At 34.0% G+C, this 27,990-nt stretch overlaps 3 protein-coding genes and 1 non-coding gene across 7 annotated transcripts; 3 read left to right on the plus strand and 1 right to left on the minus strand.

Moving 5' to 3' along the window:
* Positions 1–959: 959 nt before the first annotated feature.
* On the plus strand, positions 960–2,690 carry LOC111793409 (cytochrome P450 84A1-like). Its single transcript, XM_023675262.1, has 2 exons — positions 960–1,913; positions 1,984–2,690. Exons 1-2 carry the CDS (start codon positions 1,017–1,019, stop codon positions 2,608–2,610), a joined length of 1,524 nt encoding a protein of 507 aa, XP_023531030.1. The 5' UTR covers positions 960–1,016; the 3' UTR covers positions 2,611–2,690.
* Positions 2,691–7,527: 4,837 nt separating this feature from the next.
* LOC111792256 lies at positions 7,528–10,701 on the minus strand. The gene is made up of 3 exons (XM_023673612.1): positions 10,078–10,701; positions 7,815–8,024; positions 7,528–7,729 (listed from the first exon to the last, which is right to left on the minus strand). The coding sequence occupies exons 1-3, from the start codon at positions 10,678–10,680 to the stop codon at positions 7,670–7,672; spliced, it is 873 nt and encodes a 290-aa protein (XP_023529380.1). The 5' UTR covers positions 10,681–10,701; the 3' UTR covers positions 7,528–7,669.
* A 93-nt stretch (positions 10,702–10,794) lies between these two features.
* Positions 10,795–10,866, plus strand: TRNAP-CGG. The gene has a single exon. It is a non-coding gene; the product is annotated as a tRNA-Pro (tRNA).
* Positions 10,867–14,766: 3,900 nt separating this feature from the next.
* Positions 14,767–27,232, plus strand: LOC111793124 (kinesin-like protein KIN-7D, mitochondrial). 4 transcript variants are annotated; one of them, XM_023674865.1, is made up of 26 exons: positions 14,767–14,978; positions 15,078–15,450; positions 15,554–15,651; positions 15,745–15,834; positions 16,025–16,077; positions 16,912–16,977; positions 18,393–18,446; positions 18,719–18,778; positions 18,870–18,948; positions 19,043–19,110; positions 21,896–21,952; positions 22,038–22,142; positions 22,490–22,594; positions 22,763–22,870; positions 22,970–23,101; positions 23,188–23,367; positions 23,883–24,023; positions 24,328–24,468; positions 24,535–24,654; positions 24,756–24,806; positions 24,984–25,031; positions 25,195–25,341; positions 25,650–26,402; positions 26,491–26,620; positions 26,699–26,813; positions 26,971–27,232. In XM_023674865.1, the coding sequence occupies exons 2-25, from the start codon at positions 15,107–15,109 to the stop codon at positions 26,782–26,784; spliced, it is 3,216 nt and encodes a 1,071-aa protein (XP_023530633.1). In that variant the 5' UTR covers positions 14,767–14,978; positions 15,078–15,106; the 3' UTR covers positions 26,785–26,813; positions 26,971–27,232. The 4 variants fall into 4 exon arrangements, with proteins under 4 accessions (XP_023530633.1, XP_023530631.1, XP_023530632.1 ...); XM_023674863.1 differs by having other exon boundaries at positions 26,699–27,232; XM_023674864.1 differs by having other exon boundaries at positions 15,104–15,450; positions 26,699–27,232.
* The last annotated feature ends 758 nt before the right edge of the window (positions 27,233–27,990 follow it).

Genomic DNA, 27,990 nt, shown 5'->3' on the forward strand with positions numbered 1-27,990 from the left:
GTATTTCGTTGGTTCAAGGGTTCTCCAAAATTATCGCGTTAAATTAAACCAACTCAAATTTATTATTAATTTAAAAAATATATTTGTACTTATATATATATATAATTGTATATTTAAAAATAAATAAATAGATTTTTATTAACTAAAATTTTATTAAAACTAATGGAAGAATCTGATTTTTAAAATTAAATATTCATCATTATTATTATTATTATTTTCTCGTAAAAGAAATAAAGAAAAGAAAATAACGTAAGACATGGTATAATTATTTTAAAAAGTATATTATTTCTCATTCCAATATCAAAATGACAGCTTAAAAAGCAGTTTTTAACAATATAATATATTTTAATATAACAAATAAATATAATTTAGTGATACCAAAATTTTACAAAATTATATATATATATATATAATATTAAATAGGGATAAATAATTAAAATAGATAATAAATAGCCCATTTGAACCTATCAAAAAGATACCCCATTACCATATTAAAGACCGACCAACCAAAGTCAATCTTCCATTTACCTAATTTTTTTAATTATAAAATAATAATAATAAGAGTATAGAAATCTTTTCCTTTTAAACGAGTTTTAAAATCGCAAGGATAACTAAAATCAAATCAAATAATATCGACTAGCGATATTAGAGGTAGGTTATCGAGCGTCCCCCACGTACGAGGACGCTAAGGGGGAGAACGAAACGAAATGCCACGCGCCACGCCCCACGTGCGAGGACGTTGACCCTCAAGGGAGAGAACATATCAAAGGTAGGTTACGGGGGAGTGGGCCAGCGGTATCCTCCATGTACAAGGACAGTTGCACAGAGAAAACAAAACATTCCTTGTAAAAATGGTAAATATTTAAAACAACTTTCTATGATTATCTTTAAAATTTATTGCAAAAATTAAATAAAGAACATAATTACGCAAGGTTGTAACGTTGCAATCAAAACCAAAATCTCTTCGTTCTCTATAAGTTCATCTCCAAATCCTTTCAAATTCGCATCGCAATTCAATGGAGTCTTTGAATTCTTCCTCCTTCTTCTTCTTCTTCCTCGTTTCTCTTCTGTTCTTCCTCGCTTTCCTATGGAGATTACGCCGTAAACTCCCTTATCCGCCCGGCCCTACCGGCCTCCCTATCATCGGCAATATGCTCATGATGAACGAACTAACTCACCGTGGCCTCACTCGTCTCGCCGCCGTCTACGGCGGTCTTTTCCACCTCCGTCTCGGCGTTCTCCACATGGTGGTGGTTTCCACGCCAGAAATGGCACGCGAGTTCCTCCAAGTTCAGGATATCGCATTCGCAAATAGACCTGCAAACGTCGCGATATCGTACCTCACGTACGACCGCGCGGATATGGCCTTCGCAAATTACGGTCCATTCTGGCGCCAAATGCGCAAGATCTGTGTCATGAAGCTTTTCAGTCGACGGCGGGCTGAATCATGGGCGTCAGTGCGCGATGAAGTCGATTCTGTACTTCAAATCGTATCGAATAAAATCGGAGAGGCTGTGAATATAGGCGAACTCGTTTTCGGTCTGACACGAAACATAACCTACAAGGCCGCGTTTGGATCGTGCTCGCACGAAGGACAAGACGAATTCGTGGAAATCCTGCAAGAATTTTCTAAACTGTTTGGGGCTTTTAACATTGCAGATTTTTTGCCATGGTTAGGCTGGATTCATGCTGGAGAATTCAATCGAAGAATGGAAAAAGCTAGAAAAGCTCTTGATGTGTTCATTGATAGCATAATCGATGAACATATAGCAAAAAAATTGGGGAAAAACAATGATAATGATGAACAGGACGTTGAATCCGATATGGTGGATGAATTAATGGCGTTCCTCGTCGATGAATCGAGTAGCAATGATTTTCAACTTACTAGAGATAATATCAAAGCGATAATCATGGTGAGTTCATCGATTTTTCTATTGATTTGCAAAACTGATTGGATTCATAATGTTCATGAGATTTTTGCAGGATGTGATGTTCGGCGGAACAGAGACGGTTGCTTCTGTGATTGAATGGTCCATGGCGGAATTAATGAGAAATCCGGAAGAGTTACAAAAGCTTCAAGAAGAACTCACACGGACTGTTGGATTAGATCGAAGACTCCATGAATCGGACCTTCAAAATCTGCCCTACCTGAAAGCCGTCGTGAAGGAGACGCTCCGCCTTCATCCGCCGATTCCGTTGCTCCTCCACGAGACCGCCGTGGACACCGCCGTTGCAGGCTACTTCATTCCGACTGGTTCAAGAGTGTGGATCAACTGCTGGGCTATTGGCCGGGATGGAACCGCTTGGGAAGATCCGGACCGGTTTCGACCAGGGAGATTTGAAAACGACGCCGCTCCGGATTTCAAAGGGAATGATTTTGAGTTCCTTCCGTTCGGGTCGGGTCGGCGGTCTTGCCCCGGAATGCAACTCGGACTTTATGCTTGTGAGATGGCGGTGGCTAATCTTCTTCATTCCTTCTCGTGGGAGTTGCCGGACGGCATGAAGGCGGAGGAGCTGGACATGAACGACTCGTTCGGTCTAACCGCTCCCAGAGCGGTTCGACTCGTTGCTGTGCCGAGTTACCGGCTTAACTCGGCCGGGTTCAATTAAAACAACATCCAAAAAAAGATTTTTCTTAAAAAATCATCTTCGTTTTTTATTTTCGTATATTTTAAATTTGCTTTTTTTTTTTTTTTATAAAAAAAATTCTATGCTTGGAATAATGTATTTATTAATGTTGAGTTTATCTCTTTTGGGATATTAAATAATAATAAAAATTTCAAAATTACTTAAAATATAAATTTAGAAAAATATTTAATTAGAAAAGTCGATGATAAATCCAAAATTATTAATGTAATCCAAGATTATACATTAATATGAGTTTTATGAATTATTGTCGTAAGGATTAGCCCTTTCATTTCATAGGAACAATTTTTTTGTGTCGATTTCGGGTTTTAAATATTCAATATGCTTACCGATAAGAATCACAGTGTCGATTCAAAAATGTACAACAAAATTTGAACCTACACGTAGAGAGCTCAATTGATTTCGAACATGTTGCATTAGCCACTCAACACATTAACGTTTATTAGAAAAAAATATTTTTAATTTCATAAATTATGTAAAGGTCAAATGGTCAATTTTTCTCTTGAGGAGATTAGAGGGATCATAAATACCGTCCACAAACGTCTTTGGTTGGGAGACTATAAATACCCACAATATGTTAGTAAGATTCGTTGATGAATGTAATTCAGATCTCAAATTGAGACGTTTTCCTTAAAAATTCGAGCATCATATTTGTCATTTCTAAATTTCAAGCAATTCGTCGTAGAATTGCACCCGAGCCATTCAATCAAGCCTTGATCAAGTTCGATTGTGGAGTGACTCAATTTAGAACAAGGTTTCCAAATCTTGTTTCTAGATCTTCGATGGTAATCTAATTCTAGCTTTATCTCTTGGTTGATCCAAATTCGTATAAGGAGATGTTAATTACTTTTATTCAAGGGTTCTTGCTTCAAGCTTGTATCGTTGGGCTGAAGATTAGGGTTGCCTTATCTTCAAGGGTTCTTACATCCAGCTTACAATAGAGTGACGTATAATTAATGAATAAAAATTGATTCATTTAATAGTTTGTAAAGTTCGTTTTATAAAACCGCAAAAAATAATTATAACATTTAAAATCATACGAATTAATTCTAATTTTTTTTTCAAAACTATCAGAACTATAAGTAAAAACGCTTGAAACAAATATTGATATTAAATAATGTACCGCAAAGCGATTTATTAGTCTTTTACTTTTAAATTTTCGAAAATATATGGACTAAATTGAATATATATTATAATTTAATTTGGATTTATCAATATTGGTTTGAATATTAATATTTTAAAGGAAGAAATCAAATATGGAAGTTTTTCTTAATATAATGTTTTATTATATAATTAACGCATAATTCATTTAATAGGAAATTGATATAGTATGGCTTTTATTTATTTACCTTACAAATATATGTGATTAATAATTAACAAAATAAAAAAAATTGTTGACGAGCAAAAAATACTTTACCTTATATGAATTTTATAAATAAAAATAATGTTTAGAATTTTATAAATTTTAATTATTATTTTTTATTTTATTTTATTTTTATAAAAAATACATCAGTTTCCATATATAATAACATCATTTTTAGAAAATAAATTACTATGGATTCCATAATTAGAAATTTATGAAAAATAATTTCTATATATAATTGGTTATTAAATTTTTTTTTTTAAATATATATGTGAGTATTTAACATTTTTAAAATTAATAAATATATTAGGAAATTTTTTTGACAATAATTACTCACATTTTTTCATTTATATTATTTTATAGGGTATATATATATATGTGTGTGTGTATATGTATTTATATGTATATATATGTGTATATATGTATATATGTATATATAGGTGTATATATATGTATATATAGGTGTATATATATGTATCTATATATGTGTATATATATATGTATATATATGGGTATATATATGTATATATGTATCTATATATGTATATATATGTGTGTATATATGTGTGTGTATATATATATACACACACATATATATGTGTGTGTAGGTATTTATATATATATATAAGTACGGTAAAATTTAAATCAAACGAAAATAACAAAACACCACCACTAATAAAGGTGGTGTGTTCAACTTTATAACAAACGGGAAAAAGGGTTCGGGATGCAATTACAAAACGAAATACATAAGATTCAAATACAAAAATGGACTGACGCTCAGGAACGACTCCCTTTGTGAATAAATAGCTTTTGAACGCTACTCCACCTCGACCAACAGCCTACAAATACATGACGAAAAAAGAGAGGTTAAAGGGGTGGGTATAAAAATACTCAACAACCGACTTACTTATAGGCTCTTATCGCATCGTTATCCTTAGGTCTTATTCTTGGTTGTAGGAAGTTCAAGCTTAATCTCTACTGTTACGTGAGTATTTAGGGTGCCTCAAAGCTCCAAGTAGCTCTCTTATCTAAATCTTTGAATCCCTTTCTGCTCTTTGATTTAGGTACCTTGCTTTACTTGTGCAGTGAATGTCTGATGTCCTTGGTTGAAGGACTATCTCATAGAACTCTCTATCGTGCCTGGGATTTCGGTGGTGCGTATGTAACCAAGGTGTTTCACTTGTTGTCTCGAGTGTAACCTCTCTCGGCAACTATCCACACAAACATATGATGTGTCAGTGTGAATCGAGGCCAATAACGAGAAAATACAAGGGGTTGACGGTATAAAAGAGTGTTGTGTTTAAGAAGTGGACGGTCCATTTCGTCACCACTTTGTGTAAAATCGTAGATGGGTCTGTGTTCCAATTGTGTAACATGGAAAAGATGTGGTTGTGCTTTTGCTAAATTCTATGAAAGAGTCTCGAGAGTCCTACTCCACTGAATCGAGATACTTTGATATGAACCAAGACATCAATCATGCAAGATAAACTTCAAAAAATATGTGAAGAAAATGCATGTCACATTAAGGAAGAATTAAGCTTCATTTATTCTTGAATGGTTACAAATTTTGAGTGGATGATAATCTAGAGCTATGGTGATTTCTTATTCCTCGGGAGTTATGGGTATTGTTTACATGGTTCTAGTCAATCATATTCTATAGCACGGGAAATAATATTCTATATCGGCTTTCTTATTGCTTTTGCTGTCAAATTACCAATTATACCCTGACATACATGGTATCATATACATTACCGATTTGTATGCTTCTAGCTGGAATCTTATTAAAAATGGGAGCACATTGATTAGTTCGGATCAATATGGAATTATTATCTCATGCCCATTCTGTCTTTTCACTCGGGTTGATCTTAGTAGGTAGGCATCACTCAAATAATTTACGTAATTTCAACATCTTCGAGTCAAAGTAATTTAAAAAAGAGAATCGTTTATTACTCCGTCTCATATGAGTTACTTAGTTATAGGAATTTGTTCTGTGATATATATATATATATATATAGATCAATTGGAAATTTTGAATTAAAATAAAATTTTAACTTAATTTGGATTTATAAATATTATACTTGGTTTGAATTTTAATATTTTAGAAGAAAAAATCAGCATTTTTTTTTTATAAAAATAAATGTTTTATTATATAATTGACTTTCATAAGCATAATTCTTTTAATAGAAATTTGATATAGTATTTTTATTTATTTACCTTGTAAATATATTTGATAACTAATTAACAAAGCTAGAAATTGTTGAGCAAATATTATGGCTTATATGAAATTTAGAAATAAAAACAATGTTTAGAATTCTATAAATGGATTAATTTAATAGTTTAATTAATTAATTTTATAATAAGTTCATAAACACTAACACTAAAAATGATCCGTTTAATAAAAAACTGAAATTTTCGATATTAAATATAACTAAGAAAAATATATTTAATTTAAAGGGTGTAAATTAATATTTAATATATTATACCTATCAAATAAAAAATAGAAAAATATATTTAATTTAAAATTAATGTATTAAAAATATTAGGTATAATAAAATAATTATTTTGTTTTTTTTTTAAAGCATATTATTTACATTTTTTGAATTTTTAAATGAATTTTGTGAAAGTTTTTTTTAGAATTCTTTTTACTATTTGTAATGGCCCTAAAGTCTTAACATATTAACCTAAAGTTGTTACCAAGTATGTTATGACGATGGTAGCGATTTTAGATTAGCAAAAATCTAAGTTGCTACACTTTCCATCCATCGTTGTTCTCATCGAGCTTGAAAGTAAATGATTTTAAATACTAAGTTTTATCAAAAGTTGTTTAAAATGTTTTGATTGTTCTGAGTGTTTACCATAGTTTCTGGATAACTGTTAGGATGAGGCGCGTATATTTTTTTATATTTTTGTTATGTACTTCAAACTAATCATTTTTATTATTTTTGAATTTCATGATCTACCTTATATTTATATTCTTACATTTTATTTATATTCTTACATTTTTTACTAACCAATTCGAAAGGTGTATTTAATTGTTTTTAGTTTTATTGCACCGTGTAAAAGGTTACAATTTTCTCTGTTGTTGATGAATTTATTTTTTTTTATTTTTTTTAATGATTATAGATTGATTTATGTTTATTTGTAAAATTTTAATATATTTTATCTAAAATTGTATCGAATAATTATGAGTTGGGATAAATAAAACTTCTTTAAAAAAAATAAAACTCAAGACCCAACGGGAGTTTTCAGGTTAAGTTGGGTTACCAATTCAACCATCCTAAACTTTTGGGGTTGGTCCAAAAAATTGTTTCAACCCAACCCAACCCAACTAGACGATGAACACCCTCTAAGTTTAATAAATAGGTACCAATCCTAGCTCGGTTTACATGCATGTGCATACATATCCAAGAGATAATTATATAACTCGATGTATTTTGATTTATATTTGGTTATGCATATTTTAAGCTCTTACTACTAACTCACACAGACACTATAATCTTGTTTAAACTCTAAACCTGTGAAACGAAAGCAGAACAAAAGCCTCTATATTGATGAACCAAATAAAAACTAGTGGAACTGCAACATTTAGAACGGTGTAACAAAAAACTTGCATGGATAAAATTTCAAAATAAACCTGTTAGATGTGAATTCTACTTCAGATCAAAACCTGCTGCTTCCACGACGACCTCGGTTCGAGCTTCTCGGTGTTTGTACTTTATTCTGCATGAATATGAGTATTAGAATTTAAGAAGCAAGAGTAATTCATTCTGAGATAAGATCAAGAATGTCAATCCATATACTTTACCTGCAAAAATAGTTTCACTCGATCGGGTTCTTTTCTCACATACATTTTTCGGGCACGTCGTTTTTCTTCCTCTGCTTTCATTTTAGAGATGCTGGGCCTATAAATGATAACAGTTCTCCCAATTTTGCTCACTACCACAGACCCTGTTGATTCCTCCAATTGCTTCACCACATCCTCCAGCTCCCCTGGACAGTTCCCCAGAACTTTGATCTGTGTATCCAATGGTTCAATTTTTTTAATTCTACTTTGGTCTAAGGATTTTCTAATATTCGACATTTACGTGGAATGCAGAAATCGAAGCCATTAGTCAAGTTCGCATACAGAAAACTAAACAGGATTCGAGATGCCAACATATTCGTCTTCACAAACAAGATCCGATCAGAAAAAACAGTTAACCTTAGCTTTTTTTTTTTAATGGACTATCATTAAAAAAATTAGAAAATACAAGAAAATACGCAAAACCAACTCCAAACAAAAAGAGTCAAACTATATCGAAAAGGGACTTAATCTAGCACGATGAGACCTAAAGGCTAATTATGCCTTTTGAGTCTTCGAAGTCCCGGAATGTTAAAGATGTAAAAAAGGGTCCTAATCCAGCCTATCCTTCGTCTTATATCCGTGAAGTTGGGGCGTATTCGTCATACCAACCATGTCTTGAGGAAAATTCTTTGAATTCAAATTTTATTGAAGAAAGAATGTTGTAAGAGGCTTTTGGTGCCTTCTAATCAGCAAGTTGCCTCTTCATCCGTTGATGACCCTTCACTTACCCTCCACCCTCCATGCCAGCCAATTTCGGTTCACTTAGTGAAGCCAATGGTGTCGAGTTTCATGGAATTCCTTCACTGGTTCATGACGAAAGTTGTGTCAGTGTTCACTTTTGCCAAGCTCTGGTTGGTTTCTCTAAGGATTTTGGTGTTTTGTTTCTTCTTTCAAGTGTTTCAGTTTCGTTTGGTTGCCTGTTTGAGGCTTTAAGCTTTGGTTAAGGCTGCAGTCTTTTTGGTGCAAAGGTGTTTTTGGAGCCCTTTTTTCACAGTTTGATAGATATTCATACCATTGTTTGCTTTTAAAAATCCATTTCACGAGCTTTCAATTGCATTAGAGGAATTTCTTTCAGTCTCTTCTCTAACGCAAGGGAGGCTTTTTTATATTGGTTTTACATATGGTTTGGCTTCAAAGGTTCTTCATTGGTTTGATCACTGAGTCCTCCAGATTTCATGCTTCCCATTGGTGTTCATCTTGTTAGATGAACAAGACTCTCCATAATGGTATGATATTGTCCACTTTGAGCATAAGCTCTCGTGGCTTTGCTTTGGACTTCCCCAAAAGGCCTCAAACCAATGGAGAGAGTATTCTTGATCATAAACCCTTGATCATTACCTAAATTAGTCGATGTGGGACTTTCATCCAACACCTCCCCTCGAACAAAGTACACCTTCCCTTAATTGAGGCTCGACTCCTTTTCTTTTGGAGTCTTAGTCATTTTTTACTATGCCTTCGAGGAGTCTCGACTCTTTTTTTTTTTTTTTNACTCTTTTTTTTTTTTTTTTTCTTTTGGAGTCCTTTGTTCGACATTTGAGGATTCTATTGGCATGGCTAAGTTTAGGGCATGGCTCGATACCATGTTAGATGAACACGACTCTCCACAATGATATGATATTGTCCACTTTGAGCATAAGCTCTCATGGCTTTGCTTTGGGCTTTCCCAAAAGACCTCAAACCAATGGAGTATTCCTTGATTACAAACCCATGATCATTCCCTAAATTAGCCGATGTTCATCCAACACATCTAAGTTTTTTTTCGTTGGATTCTCTTTTCAGATTCAATTTATTTTGGGGGTTCTGATCCTTTGTTTCATTAATTCATGATAAGTTTTGTTTCTTGTCAAAAATAAAAAGAACAGAGTTTTCACAAAATGTCTATTCGCCAAACTGTTCATCCACACTGCAGTTGATCAACCCATAAATTTTCTATAGTAGCTCTAAACTACGTTTCAACAGAAGAATTTCATTTCTCCAACAAACAATGTAATTGTTTTCCTAACTGCGAACGCACTTTAAGTCCAGAATGCCATTTCTATTCAAATTGTTCAAGAAGAAGAGGAGATAAAAATTGCAAAGACAATTGAAATTCACAGCACTGGTTCCCCTAAAATGGTTGCTATATGAACCCTAATTCTTAAACCATATAGACTTTACGGATATCAAATCAGCCAAGAAATAACTCGATCAAACAGAGAAGAGAACATTGAAAGAAACAACAAACCTTGAGAAGCTCGTTGGCTTCAAGTGTCTCGATGAAAGAAGTAGCCAAGCCAGGAGTGACGCCAGACTTCCCCACCAACTGACTCTTCAGCTTCTTCCCCAAGCTATGAGCGTACGATGCCAACTCTTTCTTCTCCTTAACCGTCAAACTCGGAATATTCTTCACTTCACTTCTACTCACCACCGCCGAAGACGAGTCCGAAGCCACAGCAGTTTCCAACCCGTCCTCAACGGTGTTGTCTTCCAGTTCGAAATCTTCGATTTCAACTTCATCTTCGATTTCAACTTCATCTTCGTAATCACTTTCGTCGTCATCGTCAATTACATCGTCGTCTTCAAATCCGACCGCAGAGGTATCAGAAATGGTGGAAGAAAAGGAGCGAGAGAATGAAACGGATGCTGAGGGACTAAAAGACCGGGAACGGTGAGGAGATTGGCGAATGAGGAAGATAGAACTATTGGGTTTAAACTGATGGGAGCAAGCGGCTGAGATGGCGGCGGAGGGTCTAGAGAGGAAAGTCGAGAGAGAAGAAGGAACTGACCGGAGAAGAAGAGAGTGGATGAGGTGAGAATGAGAGGGAGAAGACATTATCGAAGCTCCCATTTTCGCTCCTCCTTGTTCCTGGCGCCTGAAACTGATAAAAATTTGAGAACAAAAATATCAGATAACTTATTATATTAAATATATATTAATAAAAATTTGAAACCGAACATCAACGGGTGTTTGGTCTAGTGGTATGATTCTCGCTTCGGGTGCGAGAGGTCGCGAGTTCGATTCTCGGAACACCCCTATTTTATTACATTAATATCTTTTCTAACAAAATAAAACCGTTTTTTCTCTTTTCTTTGNCTTCGGGTGCGAGAGGTCGCGAGTTCGATTCTCGCAACACCCCTGTTTTATTATATTAATATCTTTTCTAATAAAATAAAACCGTTTTTTCTCTTTTCTTCAAGACTAGCTTATTATTAATTTTAAAATATATATTTTTACAATTTTATATACATATATTTATTTTATTTTGTTTAATTTCATATTATTTTTCTCACGGTTTATTCTCAACAATTTTTTACTATTTAATTTTTAAATATATATATAGAAATTGAATTACAAATTTTAATTAAATATTTAAAAATAAATAAATAAATGTTTGTTTTTGTTACTTTTACTAAAAAAAAATTAATAAATGACTCGATCAACTGAATTCATTATTTAATAAAGGTTGTTTATGGTGAAAATTTTTACAATCCGAATAACTGAGTTCAGTAAAAAAAAAGTCTCAACTCGATTCAATCCAACCCTCGAAATATTTAGTATAGTTTTAAATAAAAATATTTTTCCAAGAGTCATCAAGTATATGATAAGAATAATATGTATTATCAAGCACATATAATAAGAATAAAAAAATGAAAACTATATAGTTGTGGTATATAATTACTTTACTATATAGTTTTTTGGGCCCATGAATGTGGACAGCCCGTCCTCCTAAGAGCCCAAAAGAGAGAAAAAGGATGACGTGGTCCTGTCTTAAACGGGGCCCACCTTCCCACGTGAAAAGCCCACCTCACCACAGCTCATCGCTTCCTTTTCAAGTAAAGCCTCCCATCCCTAAGGCCCTCTCAATGCTAAGAAAAGTCATTGTCTACCCCTTTTTAAGGGTTAGATTCCTCCAACTTTAGTAAGCAAATAATATTGGTAATTTATTTGTCGATTGAGTTAATCGACCTAGTTTGATAATGTTNAGTCATTGTCTACCCCTTTTTAAGGGTTAGATTCCTCCAACTTCAGTAAGCAAATAATATTGGTAATTTATTTGTCGATTGAGTTAATCGACGTAGTTTGATAATGTCTACTCGGGATTGTTAATCTGATCATAACTCAGTTGCTTGAGATATATTTTCGAGCAATCAAGAGGTCAACGATTCGAATCTCCTACTTCTGGTGTTATTGAACGGAAAAAGGGTGAGACAAAGCCCGTTGATATTTATAATATACGATCAATGCTTATGTAGTTAAAGTAGTTTGATAATGCCTACTCGGGATTGTTAATCTTATCATAACTCAGCTACTTGGATATTTTCGAGCAATCAAGAGGTCAGCGGTTCGGATCTCTAACTTCCAATGTTATTGAACTGAAAAATGGTGAGACAAAGTCTATCTGGCCACTTTTATTTGTGACAAAATTTTGGAATACAGTTAGAGGTTAGAGGTTTGAATTTACTATTCCGGGTGTGGAAAAAATGATGGGTTGACCTAGTTATTGTCATTCGAGTCGATGAAAAAAGTTGAAAGACTTCATATTATGTAATTTCATATATCAACGACGAAGCTAGATCGAGTTCGAGCTCATAGCTATGTTTCACATGGGGCCTAAAATGAGGGAATCTAGAACTTTCCTTTGCTCAAGTTTGTGGGTGAATTAGTAATGATTTTTAAAATTGTTCTTATTTTCTCAGACTACCTAATTTAAATCATGATAGTTTGGTTGGGTTAGTTTTGTAATATCCCATATTGATTGGGGGAGACGAACGAAACACCATGTGTGGAAACCTTTCACTAGTAGACACGTTTTAAAATCTTAAGAGAAAGACCGAGAGAGAAAGCCCAAAGAAGACAATATTTGCTAGCGATGGAACTGGGTCGTTACAAATGGTATCAGATCCAGGTTCCAGGCAATGTGATAGTGAGGACGTTGTTCCCTGAAGGGGGTAGACACGAGGCGGTGTGCCAGTAAGGATGCTGGGTCCAAAGAGGGGTGGATTTGGTGGGGATCCATCCCACATCGTTGGAGAAAGGAACTAGTACCAACGAGGACGTTGGCCCTAAAGGAGGGTGGATTGTGATATTATCCCACGTTGGTTGGGGAGGAGAACGACCATTTATAAGAAAACATTTCTCGTTATCTTAATACAATATTTAAAAAATAAAAAAATAAAATATTATTGTAATAAAGTTTTAATATGAAGGAGAGGTTGTTGGTTAGTTAAAACAAACCCATCTTGATTTACGTTGCTTTATGCCCACAACCAAACATTTTACCAATTTTAATTCTCTATTTTCAGCTCACCCTTCCTAATCCCACCATAGAGTGGTTAAAGGGTTTTTCTTTTATTTATTTATTTATTTATTTAAATTAATATTAAATAATTTAATAATACACTTTTTTTTATATTAATTTCTTAACCTTTTATTTCATAAATTTCTAAAAATATTCTCTCAAATAATTTAGTTTTTAAAATTTTGTATTAAAAAAATATTTTACTCGTTTATGTAGCGAGTAATTATTTGGTTCACAGTCGTTTTTAAATTGCATGTTAAAAAATATTTTACTCGTTATTATCGTTCATGTTTTGGTTTGTTTGAGAGTTAGGGACCCTTTTTAATAAAACTCGATCAGGGGTATTCACGTCATTTAGCTCTCTCCGCTCCACTAATATTGAATGGTGCATGAAAGTAGTGAAGAGAGGCTACATTTATGAGTAATATTTCTTTTTTATTCAAGTCAATGGTAATCTTGTTTTCGAAAGAGTGTCTCGACTTGCTTAATAGTACATAAACTCGAGCTGTATGAAGTAGAAACTCGTCACGTATACGATTTGGAAGACAAGTTCGGGTTTCGAATTTCTACCTAATTACGTCACAAAATAAGGATTTTTTTTAGGATTCCGTGGATGAAGTTATGTGTAATGTAGCCAACTTTTTGGTTGGCTAATAATTGAAATTTTAAAGCTGTATTTTTAAGAGATTAATAAACGGAGTAGTACGGCGGCGCGTGGTAGCGCGTGGGAGTTGATGCGGCGGGGAATGTACAAAAAGACGAAAGTAGCCCCACGTGTGGCTCTGGAACATGCTTGTACTGTCACGTTACATTTGCCCCTCCAGGTCCTAAGTGTAAAGTGCGGGGTGGCGGCCCCACAATCACATGGTACTGGAAACTCTCCGCCGTGCACCTCTCCCGTCTCTCTCTCTCAGTTACATTCTTTTAATTTTGTTAAATTGAATATTAAATTTTATTATATGTTACCATTATATTTCGATATATACTAAATGAAATAAAAATAAAAGAACTATTTTTTAAAAGTACGGTAATATAAAACAAGACAACGGTTTGAAAAATATTATGGACCAACCTAAATATTAGTGACCTAAGTAACTCGAACAAAATTCACAACCTAACTCAATCCAACCAACCCTCTATAACGTCGGTTGGGCTGGGTTAGGTTAAGTCGTCGATTTGTTGTTTTTTTAATTATTTAAAAATTAAAACTTATTTATGATACATGTTAGATCAATAACTAAAATCTTATTACAAACGTCTATTATAAATATCAAATATTTTTAATATTCATAATATCCTTAAAATAGCGAGTAAAGTTAAAAAATATCAATTAATTAAATTAAAACATTTTAAATAATGTTGAAATTCCGTTTCTTTTCAGTTCATTATTTTCTATAAATTAAAAAAATAGAACAATTTCACTTCATTTGTAACGTAATTAAAAAATAAATATATTTAAAAATTAAAATTCGTATTAAATTTAAAAATAAAACAACTTCACGTTTATTTTCTTAAAAGTCCTTTTTTTTCTCTCTATTTCAAAAACAACCCCAGTTGTCCGCCACGTCATCCCGCTTTAAATATATATATATAAAAATTAATCAAAATTTAAATTAAAAATTTTAAAAATATAATCTGTCTCTCTCTCTTTCACTATCCATTTCTCTGTAACGCCCGCTGTCTTAAAGAAGACGAAACAATCTCTAACTTCTCTCTCTAAAGTCTTCCATGGGAGGTAGCTTAAAGCGTTGAACAAATTATTAGCACAGACAAAAGAGAAGAAGAAGAAGAAGAAGAAGAAGGAAAAGGGATTCTCAATGTTCTTCGCTTTTGCTTGTGCAACCATGTGAGTTTTCTGACACTCTTTTTTCTTGCTTGCTTCTGATTCTTATTCTCCTTCTTTTTTTTAATTTTTAATTTGATTTGATTTGCATTTTGCTATCAGAGTCCTCACTGACTTGTCTGATTCAGTCTATGGCGTCTTCGTCCCGAACGCGGAGTAGTTCGCCGTTTTCTCATCGGAAATCTGTTGCTTCTTCTTACTATACGAGTCCATCGCCCAGTTCTTTCACGAACGGGAAGATGATTCCTCGACCTTGCTCGAGTTCGGCGTCTTCGCATTATGGAATGGGCGGTGGATTTGGTTCTCGATCAATGGCTCATGGCCGAGGGGTTTCGGATTCAATGCACTATGGAGGTGGAGGTTATGGTGATTGCTCGCCGGTTGGGTTTATTTCTGATGATTTGATTGCTGAGCCTGTGGATGAGCTGAGGAATGGAGATAGCATTTCGGTGACGATTCGGTTTCGGCCTTTGAGGTAAGTGGAGAGATCGGAGGGTGTTGAATCTGATCCGTGATTGATTTTAGTGTTGGTGTTTTTGCGATTGATTTGAGTTTTGGTTTCGGGCTTATGCTTGCAGTGAGAGGGAGTTCCTGAAAGGGGATGAGATTGCTTGGTATGGGGACGGGGACAAGATCGTGCGCAATGAGTATAATCCGGCCACGGCCTATGGATTTGGTACTCATTTTTAAATTTGAATTTGGATTAACGTAGCAGCAATGTATGTTTTCGTGTTTATAACATCGTGGGGACGGTGTTTCTCTGTGGCAGATAGGGTGTTTGGACCAGATACGATTTCACAGGAGGTGTATGAAGTTGCGGCCAAACCTGTCGTCAAGTCAGCGATGGAGGGTGTTAATGGTGCGAAACGTTTCACTGATCCAGACATTCTTTGAACTAAACAACATCATAACTCGTAGTGTCGTTAAAGTTTTTATGTAAGATCATGGAAGAATTATTAGACTGATAGAGATAATTCTCGATTTCTAGGAGGAGAACTTGATTAAATCTAACAATTGAAGGATCTTATAAGCTGTTTTCTGTTATGCAGGAACTGTATTTGCTTACGGTGTGACAAGCAGTGGGAAGACGCACACTATGCATGTAAGTACGATTCTTTGGCATCATGCCCACATGTCTAATCTTTTTGAGAGCGCTTTTACAAAAATTATTCGAGTTTGATTTGCCCAAAAACAGAGTTTGTTAATTGCAATTATTATGCGTAGAACCCTGGACTGTTTGATGCCAAACCAGATTATAATAGTTCAGCTTGTTGTAACCACTAACTGCTTTGTTAACCGTTAATATTCATGTCCTTATAAGAGCCTTATTAAGAGTTTGAAGCCGGAGAGATGATGAACCCTAATTTTCTTGTTGAATCAACAATAGCATTTGATTTTTTCAGCCTCCAATTTTGGCCATCTGGTGTTAATTTATAATTGTTGGTTAGTTTTGAGGGCTAAATGCTAATTACACATATATTAGGGTTTCCGTTTTAATTCAGCTGGAAACTACAAAAAGAGACTTTCAAAAGTGAGTAGTAACACTATTTGACATTTATATTGAAAGATGCTTAGTCATGAAGCAATTGTTATTAGATTATTTATTTTTTCAGTTACGCCATGTCCAATTTTTTTGGAACTAGAAGTTGGTGTTAGATTTGAAACTTGATTGGCAGAGAGTGATGAGTTTGGTTGAGAGACACATGGTAATCTGCCTGACAGCCAATACGACATTGTTATGAGACGATTCAATAAGTTTCTCTTCCTCGCTTTTTCTACCATGGTGTNTTTTTTTTTTTTTTTTTTTTTTTTTTTTTTTTTTTTTTTTTTTTTTTTTTTCTTAATACTTTCATACCTCCCCCAATGATAGCTTAGCAGACCTTATTTTGGTGCCTTGGTAATGTTATTGATTTGCTTGTCTAAATAATTTTCACAGGGAGATCAAAACTCTCCAGGTATCATACCACTGGCTATAAAAGATGTTTTCAGCATCATCCAAGATGTAAGTGTCCTGGTATAATGAAGTGAGACATTGAATAGTATTATCTTGTTCTTTGCCTTGTTGATGTCTTTTTAATTATGTTCTCTTAATTTCTTGATAATTTTTTTTCATAAAACTCTTATCTTGTGCGCAGTTATTGTTGTTCATTAATATGCTTAACATCATTTGAGTTCTAAACTGCTAAGTATTCTTTTGGTCGATGTTATAGTTTTGGTAAATTCTTCTTTTTGTGCTCTGGTTTTTGAAAAAAAAAACATTAATTTTGTCTTTAAAAAACTTTGGCTTGCTTTGTCTTACAATTGCACAAAAAATATTCACATTCTGTAGTTTGTATGTAGTTTATCATCTGTTTATATTGGTGGTTGCCAAGACTGAGCCTACTGTGAAAGATAGTAGGCACGTAATGGCTCGTGGTCATGACTCCTCCATGATGAGGTCTACTCAAGTCTAAAAGGGCCCGATACTTGTTTCAATCAGTTTTTTCTGATAAGTAAATGAAAAAGTATAAAATGTGTATGTTACATATATGTGTGTGTGTGTGTGTGTATCTCTTCTTTAGCATTTTTAAAATCTTGTATATTTTAGAAATGAAAAAAAGCTTAGAAGGAGGGGGTCAGTGTGGGATGAGTCCTTCCGAAATTTTTTATGCTTTTGTCGGGTGGGCTAGCTAAGGCATAAGTCAGTCCTAAGGAAGTACTTAATTCTTTATCAGAAATAATAACATATTGCAGAATTTAGTACAGTCATTATCCAAATAACAATTGTTCCCTTTGCTACAAATTTTACTCCTGAATAGTGTTAGATATTTATTATATCTTAGTTATAATAATTAAATTATTGAACCTGTGTTAAATAAAATTTCAGACGAGCTACCATGTTTGGATAACAAATGTGCAAATTTACCACTTTAATTAAAATTATTTAGCTTAAGAATCAAGTAAATTGTGAAGTTGTTGAAATCCTTTTGATATTTGATGGGCTAAATTGTCAGTCGGGTATTATCCATTATTTCTTTCATGGTTATCAAATACATGTATCCATCTTATTTTTGGAGAATGGTACGTCACAAATTCGGGGTGGGGATTCAAATCTACGGCCTCTTAAAAGAGTTAGAGATGCTGCCTTAACATTGAATAAATACATTTATTTATATACCATTGAATAAATATTGATATTTATGAATTGATTTTTGCTATTCGCATAAACTATGAAGGAAAGATTGTTATAAATGAAATTTTTTTTGCATGCCTTTTGCTTTACTCTAATTAACCCTTTCTTTATTAGCTTATTTTTCTTACTAGCTTCTGCATGATATCGGATTATATTTATTTGTTACAAATTTAATAATCCCGTTTATCTATTTAATTTTGTGAATATTTGACCGTATAGATGAATGTGGTTGTTTTTCTGTGTAGACTCCTGGAAGGGAATTCTTGCTTCGTGTATCTTACCTTGAAATATACAATGAAGTAAGTAATTCTATACTGAACAATTTTAGAGCTTCAGTGATTGATCATGTCTAGATTCTTATTTTATCTTTTAACTTACCGCCGAGTTCCATTGGCGGGTGTAAATGTAGTTTATAGCCTATATAGTTCAGAGTCGAAGGATATCTTGTTTTTATATGAAAGGAATATAATTTTGGCATCCTAAACAATCATGTACAAACTGCTAGTACTAATAGTTCCCCAAATCTTCAAAGTTACTGGACTCGTAATCATATTTGGATTCTTCATACCAGGTGATAAATGACTTGCTAGATCCAACAGCCCAGAATTTGCGTGTTAGGGAAGATGCACAGGTGCTTTTCTTACTTGTCCTCATAGTTATCACCTTGTAAACTATTTTTGCTTTGTTATAATTGTACATTTTATGCTGCCGTCATCAATTAGGGCACTTATGTTGAGGGTATAAAGGAAGAAGTGGTTTTATCTCCTGGACATGCTTTATCATTTATAGCCGCGGGAGAAGGTATTTATTGGGATCTTCTGCTTCCACACCATTTCTCTTCTCATTGGGCCCTTTTGTGTATATGTGGTTTATGGCTAAATGTCTTAAATGGCAGAGCATCGTCATGTTGGATCAAATAATTTCAATCTTTTTAGTAGCCGGAGTCACACCATCTTTACGCTGGTAAAACTAATGATTTCCTTGTTGTTGGAGTATCCAATTGCTTGCTCTTCAGTAAATTTCTTTGCTATGGNGTATAATGAAGTGAGACATTGAATAGTATTATCTTGTTCTTTGCCTTGTTGATGTCTTTTTAATTATGTTCTCTTAATTTCTTGATAATTTTTTTTCATAAAACTCTTATCTTGTGCGCAGTTATTGTTGTTCATTAATATGCTTAACATCATTTGAGTTCTAAACTGCTAAGTATTCTTTTGGTCGATGTTATAGTTTTGGTAAATTCTTCTTTTTGTGCTCTGGTTTTTGAAAAAAAAAACATTAATTTTGTCTTTAAAAAACTTTGGCTTGCTTTGTCTTACAATTGCACAAAAAATATTCACATTCTGTAGTTTGTATGTAGTTTATCATCTGTTTATATTGGTGGTTGCCAAGACTGAGCCTACTGTGAAAGATAGTAGGCACGTAATGGCTCGTGGTCATGACTCCTCCATGATGAGGTCTACTCAAGTCTAAAAGGGCCCGATACTTGTTTCAATCAGTTTTTTCTGATAAGTAAATGAAAAAGTATAAAATGTGTATGTTACATATATGTGTGTGTGTGTGTGTGTATCTCTTCTTTAGCATTTTTAAAATCTTGTATATTTTAGAAATGAAAAAAAGCTTAGAAGGAGGGGGTCAGTGTGGGATGAGTCCTTCCGAAATTTTTTATGCTTTTGTCGGGTGGGCTAGCTAAGGCATAAGTCAGTCCTAAGGAAGTACTTAATTCTTTATCAGAAATAATAACATATTGCAGAATTTAGTACAGTCATTATCCAAATAACAATTGTTCCCTTTGCTACAAATTTTACTCCTGAATAGTGTTAGATATTTATTATATCTTAGTTATAATAATTAAATTATTGAACCTGTGTTAAATAAAATTTCAGACGAGCTACCATGTTTGGATAACAAATGTGCAAATTTACCACTTTAATTAAAATTATTTAGCTTAAGAATCAAGTAAATTGTGAAGTTGTTGAAATCCTTTTGATATTTGATGGGCTAAATTGTCAGTCGGGTATTATCCATTATTTCTTTCATGGTTATCAAATACATGTATCCATCTTATTTTTGGAGAATGGTACGTCACAAATTCGGGGTGGGGATTCAAATCTACGGCCTCTTAAAAGAGTTAGAGATGCTGCCTTAACATTGAATAAATACATTTATTTATATACCATTGAATAAATATTGATATTTATGAATTGATTTTTGCTATTCGCATAAACTATGAAGGAAAGATTGTTATAAATGAAATTTTTTTTGCATGCCTTTTGCTTTACTCTAATTAACCCTTTCTTTATTAGCTTATTTTTCTTACTAGCTTCTGCATGATATCGGATTATATTTATTTGTTACAAATTTAATAATCCCGTTTATCTATTTAATTTTGTGAATATTTGACCGTATAGATGAATGTGGTTGTTTTTCTGTGTAGACTCCTGGAAGGGAATTCTTGCTTCGTGTATCTTACCTTGAAATATACAATGAAGTAAGTAATTCTATACTGAACAATTTTAGAGCTTCAGTGATTGATCATGTCTAGATTCTTATTTTATCTTTTAACTTACCGCCGAGTTCCATTGGCGGGTGTAAATGTAGTTTATAGCCTATATAGTTCAGAGTCGAAGGATATCTTGTTTTTATATGAAAGGAATATAATTTTGGCATCCTAAACAATCATGTACAAACTGCTAGTACTAATAGTTCCCCAAATCTTCAAAGTTACTGGACTCGTAATCATATTTGGATTCTTCATACCAGGTGATAAATGACTTGCTAGATCCAACAGCCCAGAATTTGCGTGTTAGGGAAGATGCACAGGTGCTTTTCTTACTTGTCCTCATAGTTATCACCTTGTAAACTATTTTTGCTTTGTTATAATTGTACATTTTATGCTGCCGTCATCAATTAGGGCACTTATGTTGAGGGTATAAAGGAAGAAGTGGTTTTATCTCCTGGACATGCTTTATCATTTATAGCCGCGGGAGAAGGTATTTATTGGGATCTTCTGCTTCCACACCATTTCTCTTCTCATTGGGCCCTTTTGTGTATATGTGGTTTATGGCTAAATGTCTTAAATGGCAGAGCATCGTCATGTTGGATCAAATAATTTCAATCTTTTTAGTAGCCGGAGTCACACCATCTTTACGCTGGTAAAACTAATGATTTCCTTGTTGTTGGAGTATCCAATTGCTTGCTCTTCAGTAAATTTCTTTGCTATGGTTTTATTTCTATTTCAAAATGAAGATTGTTTTCCATGATTTAAATTGCTTTCTGCAATGTGCATCTAGACGTCACCTCTTTATGTTACCAATTATAAACTTTTGGGAAGTGCATTTAGGAACTCCAAACTGACAATCTTGACCTTAGTATTTGGCCCCTTCCCCCCCGATTTTAACAACCTATTTGTGTTATAAAAACAATTAGTTGTGGAATTCCGAGTTCAAACTTTTTTTTACGAATGGATGCAAAGATATGTACATTGATACATATTTTAGCATCTATGCTCGTAGAAATGTACACACATATGGTTTATGCCAGTATACATTTTATCAGTACATAAATACATTCATAGAAACATGAATTCTTACATACCCAAACCAAATACATACATTCCAATAGACATGCTCACACACAGAGGTGCAAAGAGGCATGCTTATCAGATTTTGTGGTTGCTTTCACTCTCTCGTGCATTCTTCCCCATCGTTCTGCCTCTGTAAACTAAGAGTGCAGTATGCTCTTGCAGATGATTGAAAGTAGTGCACATGGTGATGAGTATGACGGTGTCATCTTCTCTCAGCTTGTAAGATCGGACCTCTCTCATTCTGATATGTAGTGCTACTAAACTTGAATGTGCCATTCTGATTAATATTAACTCCATGCAACAGAATTTGATTGATTTAGCTGGGTCAGAGAGCTCAAAGACCGAGACTACTGGACTGAGGAGAAAGGAAGGAGCCTACATAAACAAAAGTCTTTTGACTCTTGGAACAGTAGGTGCCCTTTTATATGGCTTTTTTGTGTTGATTAAATATTTTTGCACTCTTTCCCTAACAAATACCACCGTACAATTAGAATTTGTATCATCCTGATCCTGCTTTAGAAAACCAAGGTTTGCTTCACTATCTCTTATCATTATAGCTTACGTGCCTGTTGTGTTAAGGATCCATCAATTCATCCATCCATTCATTGCAGTTGGCGAGTGTTAACTATCGAAATGCATATAAGTTTAATTTTCATAAATTTCATGAGAATGTTTGTACTTCTGTGATATTGGTTTCCCTTATGTAGGGGATACCTCAAGATGGAAGTAATTTATATATTTGGTTGCACTGTGAAGGTTATTGGGAAATTAAGCGAGGGGAAGGCATCCCATGTTCCTTATCGAGATTCTAAGCTTACTCGTCTTCTACAATCCTCACTCAGTGGTCATGGACACGTTTCAGTGAGTATTTGATTTAGAAACAGCTTTTTTGTAGTGCATGCTTCTCGTAGATGGAACTTATAGATGAATCATCTTTATTTATTGTCATCTGCTTTCCTTTTACTTACCTTGAATATTTATGCAGTTAAACTTGCCAACTTCCTTTTGATTTACACAAATTATCTTCAGCTTATTTGTACAGTAACTCCTGCATCCAGTAACATGGAGGAAACTCACAATACATTGAAGTTTGCTAGCAGGGCCAAACGAGTTGAAATCTATGCCTCGCGCAATAAGGTTTATTGAAGTTTCTTTTCAACATGAAGTTAGAAGAAAATGTTTGTTGATCAAATGATTTTTTACACTTTTCTGAACTCTTCTTTATTGCATTTTCAGATAATTGATGAAAAATCTTTGATAAAGAAGTATCAGAGAGAAATCTCAACCCTCAAGCAAGAGCTTGATCAGTTGAAAAGGGGGGTCATTGTTGGTGTTAATCATGAGGAGATAATGAATTTGAGGCAACAAGTCTGTTTTCTGCGCTCATGTTCGGTGGTTCAATTACTAATTTCTGAATACTATTTCAATTTGTTTATTCTTGTATTATTATATAGTTAGAAGCAGGTCAAGTGAAAATGCAATCAAGATTAGAGGAGGAAGAAGAAGCTAAGGTTGCTCTCATGAGTAGGATTCAGAGGCTGACTAAACTCATACTAGTCTCTTCTAAGAATTCTATTCCTGGATGTTTGAGTGACGTTCCTAGTCATCAAAGGAACAAATCTTCTTTTGATGATGTAAGTTTTGTATATAATTTTTCTTCAACTTACGTATACACATTTACTTCTCTTGTGATTGTCATTGCCATCACAAATGTGAAGAACTTACAAATTCAGTGCTTAGAAGATCCAAGATGAGCACTCTCATCTAAGATTGCCTTGTTCTGCACATTAAACATTTTTTATGGTCTATGACTGGAATCCATGGTTGTTCTGCCTCCATACAACAATTATTATTATTATTATTATTATTATTATCATTATCATCATTGTCTGTTTTTATTTGGATAAATTACAATTCAAATTACAATTTTTGTTAGTTGTGCAGAATAAAACAGTGTTCAGTTAGTTTTTTCTTTTTTTTTTTGCCATGTTTCAAACATCTAATAGCCAACGAAGCAGATACAACTTCCATCACTGAATTTTTGGTCCCGGGGCTTCTTTTCCTATTGCTAAGCGACTGACATTTTGCAGTTCTTACTTCAGTTTGAGAATAATAAATCTATTGCTCATCTTTCAAATTTCCTTTTCAGAAGTTTGAGGTCCCCCAAGAATTGCTTTCCGAAAGCGAGAATCAAAATGATCCATCTTCAATTCTTCACTCAGATGTTTCTTCAATTCAGTTGAACGGTGAAGGCTTACCAGCTGGTAGTGTAATCACTGGATCAACTAACGTGAGTGAAATTATTGGTGCTTTAATCTCTCTGTGATGTGTTACATGTTTATGAGTTTCTCTTCACAAATTAAATATCATACAGAAAGCTTTTAAGTTTTTTTTTTCAATTTTCATCAGCGCAACACTAGCAGTTTACAATGTACTCAATTATATCATATCTGTTTATCCAGCGATGAGAGCTCACAAGGCTTTTTGCCGGTTTCTTGTTTTTTNAGGGTTTTTTTTTTTCTATTGAAGGTTTCTCGGTTTTCTTAGAGCTATGAGCTATGAATTTTAAAATGATTGTTTATATTGTACTGTAGGACGAAATGTCAATGTCAGATCAGATGGATCTGCTGGTCGAGCAAGTTAAGATGCTTGCTGGAGAGGTTGCATTTAAAACCAGCACACTGAAACGCCTGGTTGAGCAGTCTGTTGATGATCCTGATGGTTCTAAAGTTCAGGTATAGTTTGTCATGAGTTTTCTTTCTTTGCTGCATTTTTAATCATGTTCACGTTCCTTCATCCAGATCCAGGACTTAGAACATGAAATTCAAGAAAAGAAGAGGCAAATGAGGGCTTTGGAACAACGCATTGCTGAGGGTGACAAGTCTTCAGTTTCTAGTGCATCAGTGGCTGAAATGCAGCAGGTGCTGCTTCCTTGAGCTCATTGACCTTCCTTCAAGTACTTCAATTTACTTGTATTAGAAATTTAATTAGGTTTTTTTTTACTGTATTTGTATGGTTGCAGACTGTTACAAGATTAATGACTCAGTGCAGTGAAAAGGACTTTGAGCTGGAGGTAAATTTTCTGAGTTATATTAATTAAAGGACTTCGATACTGCAATGTTGTTCAACTGATTGAAAGGTTGATTTAATGCATGCTGCTGGTCCAATATATCGTTAGTAGGATACACGATCACCACACCCCAGATAATTGCAAAATCTCTTATCTATTTACTTTCTTCTCTTGATTCAGATCAAAACGGCAGACAATCGTGTTCTTCAAGAGCAATTGCAGAATAAGGTTTGTTGCCATCTCTTTTTGTTCCCTATTTTCCACTATATACCTGTAGTAGAAAATTCTTCGAGCATTTGTATTTGTACCTTAATTAACAAGCTTCCTTCTCATTGTTCCCCCTTTGTTTAGTTTTGGAACATCACTTGTTTCCATATTTGTCTGCTGGCAGTGTGCAGAGAACAAAGAATTACAGGAGAAAGTAGAACACTTAGAGCATCAGTTGACTTCAGTTACTAGCAATAAATTGCCAACTTCATCTGAACATTGTCTTCCAGAAAAATATATCGAAGAATTAAAAAAGAAGATTCAATCTCAGGCAAGGCTTTTCACTTTTGGTTGACTACTCTAGTTGATTTGTCGATACTGATTCTTGATGCTTTCTCTATAGTATTACTGCCATGATTGGATGAGACCGTTGATAGTTTATAAGGATGAGTGGCTGTCCTGTATGCTTCTGTACAACATGTGACTCGTTTATTCTGTATCTTTGTTTCTTTAGTCTATTATAGAAAGTAATGTAACCTGTATATGTTGTTTNAATTAAAAAATAATAAAATTTGGAGATATAATAATGGAGGGAGAAAGGGATGTGTCTTGATTACTGAAGCTTGTTTATTTAAGCAGGAGATTGAGAATGAAAATCTGAAATTGGAATCAGTTCACTTTTCAGAAGAAATAAGTGGGTTGCATGTACAGAATCAGAAATTGGCAGAAGAAGCTTCTTACGCGAAGGAGCTAGCCTCGGCTGCTGCTGTTGAGTTGAAAAATTTAGCAGCTGAAGTCACCAAGCTCTCCTTGCAAAATTCAAAATTAGAAAAGGAGTTATTGAGTGCTCAAGAATTGACACACTCTAAAAACACACAGAATAATTATGGTGGGAATCGTAAGTATAGTGACGGTGCGAGACCTGGAAGGAAGGGGAGGCTCTCTGGCCGATGTAATGATGTTTCAGCGGCAGCCTGTGACGATTTTGATTTTTGGAATCTTGATCCAGATGATTTGAAAATGGAACTTCACGCAAGGAAACAAAGAGAGGAAGCCCTTGAGGCTGCTTTAGCCGAAAAGGAACTTCTAGAAAATGATTACAGCAAGAAAATGGAAGATGCAAAGAAAAGGGAGGCAGCTCTTGAAAATGATTTGGCCAATATGTGGGTACTGGTTGCTAAGTTGAAGAAAGAGGGTGGAGGTGGAGCTATCTCAGATGTTAAAAGTGATGCAAGGCAGGATTCTGGAATGGACAATATTGTCGATACAACAACGACAAATGATAATGAAACTCTGACCATCTCTAAAGAAGACACTGATCCTGTTGATGATTTGAAAAAACCTGAAGAAACTAGTGAGGAAGAACCGGAACCATTGGTTGTTCGCCTAAAGGTATGAATTTTTTTCAGCATCAGGTGTGCAATATGTTTTGATTATTCCCACCCTTCATAGAAATTCATTTTAGTGACATACTCTTCAGGCACGGATGCAAGAGATGAAGGAAAAGGATCTCAAGTGCCTAGGAAACGTTGATACGAATTCACACATGTGTAAAGTTTGTTTCGAGTTGCCAACCGCAGCAATTCTTCTTCCATGTCGACATTTTTGCTGTAAGTTTTCTTAAACCTTCTAAAAATACCCCTACATTTCAGTTCCAGATTCTAATTTCCGGCTTTCTGAAACTGCAGTATGTAAATCTTGTTCACTTGCATGTTCCGAATGTCCAATTTGTCGTACAAAGATTGTAGATAGGCTCTTTGCGTTTACTTCTTGACATGCTGATACATGTCCTTTTCCCACAAGGTAACTCATACTTTCCCTTCTATTCCATCAACCTCGGCCACAATCGACATTGCCTGTCGTGATCCGAAACCTTGTTCATCAACTCGTTACTGCTTGACTGTACCATCAAACATGCAAAAACCTGTTTTACTTCAGTTTTATAATCATGTACTGGCAGGAATTCAATATTCTCAACTGCCTGCAATCTACCATACTATCCAGGACGAGATTCTTTTATTAGTTTTGCTTATATGCAACTGTACAAAAGGTACATAATTATTGTTTATTGTGTTCAAATCTTTGAGAGATGTAAAATAATACCAAAAGAGAAGATCTGCATATTAAAAAATTCATCTTTGAGAGATGGAAAGCTTTTTTTTGGCTTATTAGTTGTTTCAAACTTTCATTTTAAATATGCAACTACTTCTCTTTTTACCTTCTGGAGAGAGCCCCAGTCCTTTTCTCTCTCTATATATATATCATTATCATTGAATCATTCACATTGTGCTTGTAGATCCAATTCTCTGTTCACTGCATGTCAGATTGGAAACTGGTTTTTGTTTTCTTGCACAAAATCCACCCTCTTCGATCTGAATATTTGGGTTTTAGTTTAAATTTAGTTCTATAGTTTTGAAAATTATAATTCGTTCATAGGACTATTTATGAGATTTTGAATCAGTAGGATTAAGTTCTAATTTATATTTTGGTTGGTTTTGATGGACTTTAGAGCTGTAAATTTAAGGGAGGGACAACATAGGGTTGCAGCTTGCAGGAATATTGTTGGGAATTTATGGGTTACTCTGAAAGAAGCATTAAATGCAACGGAGGTTTAAAATTCATAAAAGAGGAATCTGAAATGGAATTGGATTTGTTGAATATACTGAGAAATTTTTGGGTAATTATTTCATTCANATATTATCTATCATTCTTCCAATAAATTTTGAAAATATAATTTATTTATTTATTTTTAATGAAAACTATCATTATTATTGAGATTTTGACTAAGTTCGATTAAACCAAGATAAAGAGCCTCACTAATGATGAAATATACGAAAAAGGGCTAACGGTGAAAGCTAATATTGAGATTTATTACCAACACAAACTAAAATAAAATAAGTTCAATAGAGTATTTAAACTATTGAGATTTATTAAAAACACAAACTNCTTATTAGTTGTTTCAAACTTTCATTTTAAATAT

The sequence above is a fragment of the Cucurbita pepo genome, chromosome LG04 (genome assembly GCF_002806865.2).
Source record: "Cucurbita pepo subsp. pepo cultivar mu-cu-16 chromosome LG04, ASM280686v2, whole genome shotgun sequence".
In the NCBI taxonomy this organism is placed as follows: Eukaryota; Viridiplantae; Streptophyta; class Magnoliopsida; order Cucurbitales; family Cucurbitaceae; genus Cucurbita; species Cucurbita pepo.

Excerpts from the sequence above, each read along its gene's own strand:
- LOC111793124 (XM_023674863.1), top strand. The coding sequence starts at position 15,107 with ATGGCGTCTTCGTCCCGAACGCGGAGTAGTTCGCCGTTTTCTCATCGG. Across the intron at positions 22,595-22,762 it reads GTGGTCATGGACACGTTTCA|CTTATTTGTACAGTAACTCC; the intron begins GTGAGTATTTGA and ends AATTATCTTCAG. Across the intron at positions 25,342-25,649 it reads AAAAGAAGATTCAATCTCAG|GAGATTGAGAATGAAAATCT; the intron begins GCAAGGCTTTTC and ends TTATTTAAGCAG.
- LOC111793409 (XM_023675262.1), top strand. The coding sequence starts at position 1,017 with ATGGAGTCTTTGAATTCTTCCTCCTTCTTCTTCTTCTTCCTCGTTTCT. Across the intron at positions 1,914-1,983 it reads ATATCAAAGCGATAATCATG|GATGTGATGTTCGGCGGAAC; the intron begins GTGAGTTCATCG and ends AGATTTTTGCAG.
- LOC111792256 (XM_023673612.1), bottom strand. The coding sequence starts at position 10,680 with ATGGGAGCTTCGATAATGTCTTCTCCCTCTCATTCTCACCTCATCCAC. Across the intron at positions 8,025-10,077 it reads AAGCCAACGAGCTTCTCAAG|ATCAAAGTTCTGGGGAACTG; the intron begins GTTTGTTGTTTC and ends TTGGATACACAG. Across the intron at positions 7,730-7,814 it reads GAGTGAAACTATTTTTGCAG|AATAAAGTACAAACACCGAG; the intron begins GTAAAGTATATG and ends ATATTCATGCAG.